Source organism: Pecten maximus, chromosome 10, assembly GCF_902652985.1.
Source record: "Pecten maximus chromosome 10, xPecMax1.1, whole genome shotgun sequence".
NCBI classification, from domain to species: Eukaryota; Metazoa; Mollusca; class Bivalvia; order Pectinida; family Pectinidae; genus Pecten; species Pecten maximus.
In genome coordinates, this window is record NC_047024.1 from 19763548 (window position 1) to 19771522 (window position 7975).

The 7975-nt window shown below is 36.9% G+C and overlaps 1 protein-coding gene across 1 annotated transcript; it reads left to right on the forward strand.

Annotated features, from left to right (window-relative positions):
- Positions 1-467: 467 nt before the first annotated feature.
- Positions 468-7284, forward strand: LOC117335336 (heat shock 70 kDa protein 12A-like). The gene is made up of 6 exons (XM_033895269.1): positions 468-658; positions 1412-1503; positions 3550-3873; positions 4253-4492; positions 4682-4829; positions 5685-7284. The coding sequence occupies exons 2-6, from the start codon at positions 1501-1503 to the stop codon at positions 6749-6751; spliced, it is 1782 nt and encodes a 593-aa protein (XP_033751160.1). The 5' UTR covers positions 468-658; positions 1412-1500; the 3' UTR covers positions 6752-7284.
- The last annotated feature ends 691 nt before the right edge of the window (positions 7285-7975 follow it).

Below are 7975 nucleotides of genomic sequence, written 5' to 3' on the forward strand. Positions count from 1 at the left end.
ATCGACCCTATGTACCAATATTGTCCTTTGTGTATTGTATCGACCCTATGTACCAATATTGCCCTTGTATATTGTATCCACCCTATGTACCAATATTGTCCTTTGTGTATTGTATCGACCCTATGTACCAATATTGTCCTTTGTGGATTGTATCGACCCTATGTACCAATAGTGTCCTTTGTATATTGTATCGACCCTATGTACCAATATTGTCCTTTGTATATTGTATCGACCCTATGTACCAATATTGTCCTTTGTATCGACCCTATGTACCAATATTGTCCTTTGTGTATTGTATCGACCCTATGTACCAATATTGTCCTTTGTGTATTGTATCGACCCTTTGTACCAATATTGTACTTGCCCATTTATTATCAAACCCGAGGTTCAACATTGTTTTTGCATTTATTAATCTGTCATCCATTTAGTGAGCTATTACGTTTAGTTATCTACCGTTTCTTCCAGACCAACATGGCGACACCGGTGGATAGGGGATTCATGGTTGCATCCATTGAATTCGAAAAGACTTATTCTAGTCATGCTTTCTCCTTCAAATCTGATCAAGTTTACTGATATGGGAGAGGATGACACCATCAAGGATCAACTGGAAAAGATTTATTATATAGATTCCTTCAAGATGATACTTTATCAAGATACGGTAAGATTCGGTTTCAATTGGTAAGTAATTGAACGGCTTTAATACATACCCACAACACCAATATGCGTGTATTAAGACAGTTCACCACGTTCAAATAATTCTTCCGTGGCATCTTGTGTGACGTACGTTAATATTCCAGTTTTTGCTGGAGCTATGACCCTTTTGAAAATTCTGATCAAATAATTGCCGATAAAACTAACTTGACAAAATTTTACAAAGCTCTAGCAGTCTCTTCCTGTCTGCTTTTAAAGAGAAAAAAACAGACCATTTTGATTTCGAGGAGTTGTGATGGGGAAAATATAATTTACAAGATATAGAAATAACAAATCAAATCTTTGATAGTTTAAATAAAGAATTCATATAACAATAGGACAGTGACCACGATAACGCATTGTTGTGTTCAGAGGCATTAAAAATCAAGATTAAGCCTTCGACACATTAGTCGTGTCGTTATCAGAACTTATTCTTGATTAAAATATGCGGTTCAACCTAACACGATTGCTTCTGGATCCCGTTTGCCAGGTATCACGGAATTTCACAGAACTATTTTCCACGGCCGATTGTCTCTCACTCCCCGAATTCAACAACAATTTTTACTTTTATTCATTTGCACATTTTATATTGACAGATAATGTTTTATTTACAAAGATACACCGATCTAAAAACACACAAAACAGTTGAAGCCCAGATAGTCACATGTACACCTTGACATTGGGATATTTCGCTGTATTCTATATAGTACTTTCGTTTTAGGTATACCTGTTCAATATAAAATGGCGATGCTGGTTGAGTGGTGGTGTATTGGAGTACTTAAAGAAAATATACTTCACTGACTGCTAGCCATGGTAACTATAATCTATTTATCACAGTTTAAATAAGTAATATACGGAGAGAATTTTATAAAGTTAATCGCTAGCTTTTAAGCCAGATTGTTGATATTTGTCACCTATATATATGCAGATAGTATTGACATATACATTCTATAGTATTGACATATACATTCTATAGGTGCAATTTCATGTAGTAAACCTTTCTTTTTGAAGTTTATGTGTGTCGTCTTTGTGTTGGTTGTTTTTTTTACAGTATGGAACATATATACGCATTAAAAAAGTGAGCTGTGTGTTCTAAGATTCGTGAGGAAGAGAAATTGAGCGAAATAGTTTCCTTGGGGCATGCCAGTATACACGTAAACATGCATAAATAAGTTGGGATCACATCAATTGAGCAAAAAGTATCATCTCAAGAAGGAAACATCACAAATGATGTATATAGAGACTCACACAATTTCTGGACAAAATGGTTTCGCCGCTAAATATCTGTATTTGTCAATGTCGTGTTTCCTTTTCATTTGTTGTATCGACTTATAGTCATATGTTGTCCTTGTATGTTGTATTCACGATTTGTTACTATGTTGTCCTTATGTGTTGTATTGACCATGTGTTACTATGTTGTCATTGTATGTTGTATTGACCATGTGTTACTATGTTGTCCTTGTATGTTGTATTAACCATGTGTTGCTATGTTGTCCTTGTATGTTTTACTGACTATGTGTTACTATGTTGTCATTGTATGTTGTATTGACCATGTGTTACTATGTTGTCCTTGAATGTTGTATTGACCATTTGTTACTATGTTGTCCTTGTATGTTGTATTGACAACGTGTTTTCCTTGTGTTGTGTTGACCATGTGTTGCTATGTTGTCCTTGTATGTTGTATTGATCATGTGTTACTATGTTGTCCTTGAATGTTGTATTGACCATTTGTTACTATGTTGTCCTTGTATGTTGTATTGACAACGTGTTTTCCTTGTGTTGTGTTGACCATGTGTTGCTATGTTGTCATTGTATGTTGTATTGATCATGTGTTGCTATGTTGTCATTGTATGTTGTATTGGTCATGTGTTGCTATGTTGTCCTTATTTGTTGTATTAACCTTGTGTTGCTACGTTGTTTTGTATGTTGTTCGAATATTCCCCTTGTCCTTTATATATACATTGAGTTCCAATGCTGTAGTTGTGAGTTGCATCGACATTTAGTTCAAATATAATCCTTGTGTGTTATATCGACCCTTTGTTCCAATATTGTCCTTGTATATTGTATCGAAACTATGTACCAATATTGTCCTTTGTATATTGTATGGACCCTATGTTCAAATATTGTCCTTTGTATATTGTATCGTAACTATGTACCAATATTGTCCTTGTATATTGTATCGACCCTATGTACCAATATTGTCCTTGTATATTGTATCGACCCTATGTACCAATATTGTCCTTTGTATCGACCCTACGTACCAATATTGTCCTTTGTATATTGTATCGACCCGATGTACCAATATTGTCCTTTGTATATTGTATCGACGCTTTGTACCAATATTGTCCCTTGTATATTGTATCGACCCTATGTACCAATATTGTCCTTTGTATATTGTATGGACCCTATGTACCAATATTGTACTTTGTATATTGTATCGACCCTATGCATCAATATTGTCCTATGTATGTTGTATCGACCCTATGTACCAATATTGTCCTTTGTATATTGTATCGACCCTATGTACCAATATTGTCCTTTGTATATTGTATCGACCCTATGTATCAATATTGTCCTTCGTATATTGTGTCGACCCTATGTAGCAATATTGTCCTTCGTATATTGTGTCGACCCTATGTACCAATATTGTCCTTGTATATTGTATCGACCCTATGTACCAATATTGTCCTTTGTATATTGTATCGACCCTATGTTCAAGTATGTTTTGGTTGCAATGCGCCTTTCCCGATTTCATGCCCATTATATTATCAAACCCGAGGTTCAACATTGTTTTTGCATTTATTAATCTGTCATTCATTTAATGAGCTATTATTTTTAGTTATCTACCGTTTCTTCCAGACCAACATGGCGACACCGGTGGATAGGGGATTCATGGTGGCAGCCATTGATCTCGGAACGACTTATTCTAGTCATGCTTTCTCCTTCAAATCTGATTATTTGCGAGACCCGCTTCATATCAACGTTGAAATTTGGCACGGTGGACACAATCTTTCCCACAAAACGTCCTCGGTCCTTCTCCTGAATCCAGACAAGTCTTTTAATTCGTTTGGCTTTAAAGCAGAAAACAAGTTTACTGATATGGCAGAGGATGACACCATGAAGGATGAATTGGAAACGTTTTATTATATAGATTCCTTCAAGATGATACTTTATCAAGATACGGTCAGTTTTGGTTTCAATTGGTAAATAATTGAACGGCTTTAATACATACACACAACACGAATATGCGTGTATTTTCCTTCCGTGGCCTCTTGCGTGACGTACGTTAATATTCCAGTTTTTGCTGGAGTTATGGCCCTTTGCAAATAGGGAATTTTCTTACTTGACCTATACAATTTTTCTGGTTTTTTTTTTCTGTAACTTGCTGCATGGTTTTTTAATGGTGATCATATTACATGAATGAAGTATTTTCGAGGTGATACTCTTGAGCGTAGGTGACCATCCGCTTCTGTTGAAGTCTAGTTAATTCTTTAAGTACTTTTATGGATTAATTGCAGATGAATCATGTTGTGGTCATTTGTGTGTATTATTATCATTCTAGGAGAGTGACCAAATTCAAAATGGTATTCGGCGTGACATGGAAGTGAATGATATTTTCGGAAAACCGATATCATTGATGTATGTCATAATGAAGTCGATTTGGTATCTCAAACAACATCTTCTTGATCATCTGAATTCCCGTGGGTTTGAAACAGGGGTCAAGGACGTCCGCTGGGTCATCACTGTACCAGCCGTATGGACAGATCAGGCCAAACAGATAATGAGGGAATGCGCAATTGAGGTTTAAAAACATCCACATTTTATTCGCGATATCAATCAAATATGAAACTTATTACTTGATTATGGATATTTATAGATGCATTTTGATGTAACGGTTTATATCGTGTCAATTTTATGCGTCCTTCCGTAACTGAGTTGCTTTGCATGATGACATAACAGTAGGCAAAACTTTTATTTACTTATTTTCAAGGCTGGTATACCTAACGATGCACTATCGCTGGCATATGAACCGGAAGTTGCGGCGCTATTCTGCAAACAAATTCCGGTAGATCAAGTCAGTGGAGCAAACAGAAACATATTCCAGGAAGGTGACGGAATCATGGTGGTGGATCTCGGAGGTAAGATGCTATTTTTCTTTGAAGGGAAAATATGTTTTTTAGGATAAATAAACAGTACTATAGATGTATAAAACTTCAGCAACGAATATCTATTAATGTTACTGCTTTTTAAATATGAAATATTAATAAATCTTTTTGATAATTTATCAAACTTATACAATGACTTATATGTTGAAGTTAAATGATAATAGGGTGGGCCGGTAAAAACAATTGAAACGTTGTGTAATGTCTCAACAATAACACGGATGATAAGTGTTGATTGGGTTATTTACAAACTCCCTATGAGAGAGGTAACAAAAGCAACAATATATATTAAAGATAAAATATAAAGGTAAGGCTTTATTGACATTAAATATAGTAATAATTAAATTGTGTATGAACACTGGCGGAATGACACCTTAAAATCGATTAAATACTTACCAAATGGTATCTAAATTCCTGCATGCACAAAAATGGCGATGTTGAACTTTATTAAGACAAAATGTATCAAATAACAATAGGTACATGTACTCTCAAAGTGGTATCTAAAATCCTGCTCGTACAATATTTCTAATTGCCTAGTTGTGTATCTGAAATCCTGCACAAAACATTTCTAATTACGTGTTATGATTGACAGATACCAAATACGGATATACACCTACATGAATTACGTGGACGAATTGACTTGACATTTACCATGCAGATTCAGAAACAAAGTATCATGGTTGTTAGACAACATACAATCATCGAACACGCCGCTTACAAATGATAATATAAACGTAACGGATTGGAAAGGGACCTTAGATTTCATTAAAATAATTCCAGCAGAGATTTTCGTCTGCACGTATTGCTTTTACGAATTGTGTTTCTTTGTAGGGGGCACCGCTGACATCACGGTCCAGGAGGTATCCGGGAACAAGATGAGGAGTACCTTTACCGTTAGTGGGGGACCATGGGGAGGTGCAAGAGTCAACGCCGCATTCATGAGCTTCTTAATAGAGACATTCGGAAAAGAGGTAATTAGAAGGTTGAAAAGAAAGGAACCGTGGGACTTTCTAGAACTTATCCGTGATTTTGAGGTTAAGAAACGAAATACGGATATACTGAAAGAAGGGAAAGACCTATCTATCCGGCTCCCTTTAGGACTGCATAAATTATACAAAAAAATCAACGGCAAGGGCTTTGAAAATTCCGCTGATTGTGTTACTTTGAAAAAAGACAAAATGCACATCAAACCATTCAAATTTGATAGTTTCTTTCGTGAAACAATCTCCAATATCACGGAACATCTGAAATCCTTATTGGATGGGAACAAGATCAGCGTAGCCACTATTCTATTGGTAGGAGGGTTTTCAGAGTGCAAACTTGTCAGCGATGCAATCAAAGAAGTATTTCCTCGCCATCATGTTGTCATACCTATGGAAAGTGGTCTGTCTGTCCTCAAGGGAGCTGTCCTGTACGGTCACCGACCAGAATCAATCACCGCAAGGTACTGCCACTATAGTATAGGTATAAGCCTTAACAAACTGTACGACCCTGAAGAGCATGTTGGGGCTGCGACATTCAAATCCGGAGAGACAGTCAGATGTGGAAGCTGCTTTGAAACTTTCTTCCGTCAAGGACGCATCGTGGAAATGGGCGAGAAGGAAACTACCGAGGTGCACAGCGACCATAGAGCAAGCGACAGGGAGATGTGGAAGTATGATGTCAAGGAAATTGAAATATACACGTCTAAGAAATCTAACACGAAATTCGTCACAGAGGCGGGCTGCAACCGCCATGCAATAATTACGATTGATCCACCAGAAGGAGGCTGGCCGGAAATAGTCGACGGGAAAATCGAAATGGAGGTTGGCGGAACAGAGGTGATTGTTCGATACATCGATCAGATTTCTCAGAAGTCCACAGTTGCCAAACTTGACAGTTTAACATGCTTTGGCTAATAGACAAATACAAACCGGGCTTCCCATGTCCTTAATAACACTGTACAGTGAAATTCAACTTTAACTACATATGATTTTACCGATACTCTATCATATCCGAAAAATTGACACTGTCACGTTATGTGTTGGTAAAGTCAGGTTTCACTGTGTAGGTTTTGTTGGTCGATAGTAATGATGACACCTTATACAAGAAATATGTTGTGAAAGGTCTTGGTCAAACGATGTCTACTTTATCGTACTGATGACATCATTGTTATAATTTGCGCACGAGTTCACCTGCTCCTTAATCACGAAATGAAAAGGGACAATGTCTATACAGCTCTATAGATCGCATATATTGCATTCCCATATTCAACTCTACATGGACATGCACTTTATATAATATATCAAGAACGCAGATGTGGTGCAGTGGTATAAGCTGCGGGTATTTCTGGCTAGGCTAGTCTTGGCACGAATCAAACAGTTGTCTTTCTTCGACATTTGTGTTGCTATGTTATATATCTATTTATTAGCACAATGTATCATTTACACTATGTGTTGGTGATTCGAATATATAGATTTGAATTTCCCTGTCGTAGTTGTACTCGATGAATATTTGTAATATGTGTACAATTCGCATCCATGTATGTAAATACATCGCGATCCATATATTCATATCATCTAATAGACGACTTCCACTACGATATAATTTCTCCCTGTTTCTCCTCTGGACATTGAACAATTTTGACCCCAAAACCAAAACAGATGCACGATGCAGTTTAATTCGTTAGTCGCAATATTATCGTATCAAACATACTATTCATCCTTGATATTTCACGGGTTACGCTCACTTTCACTCTCTGCACCCCTGGAATACGTCAATCCTCGATACACCAGGAGTCACGTTCACTTTTGCTCTTTGCACCTTAGAATATGTCCATCCCGAATCGATACACAGTGAGTTACGTTCACTTTCGCTCTCTGTACCCCTAGAATATGTCCATCCTCGATACTCCAAAGGTTACGTTCATTTTCGCCCTCTGTACCCCTAGAATATGTCCATCCTCGATACTATAAAGGTTATTTCATTTTCGATCACTGCATTCCAGGAATATTATAGAATGGCAGAATTTAACACTCAGTCACAAGCACCTTGTGGATAAAAGGAAATGTTAGCTTCATCATTTGAACGAATTTTCATGTCCCCATACTATGCTGGCTGATTACGACCATCTCGTATTTCAC

Coding starts and splice junctions, on each gene's coding strand:
- LOC117335336 (XM_033895269.1), top strand. Junction 4,493..4,681: donor TGAGGGAATGCGCAATTGAG/GTTTAAAAACAT, acceptor CTTATTTTCAAG/GCTGGTATACCTAACGATGC. Junction 4,830..5,684: donor CATGGTGGTGGATCTCGGAG/GTAAGATGCTAT, acceptor GTTTCTTTGTAG/GGGGCACCGCTGACATCACG.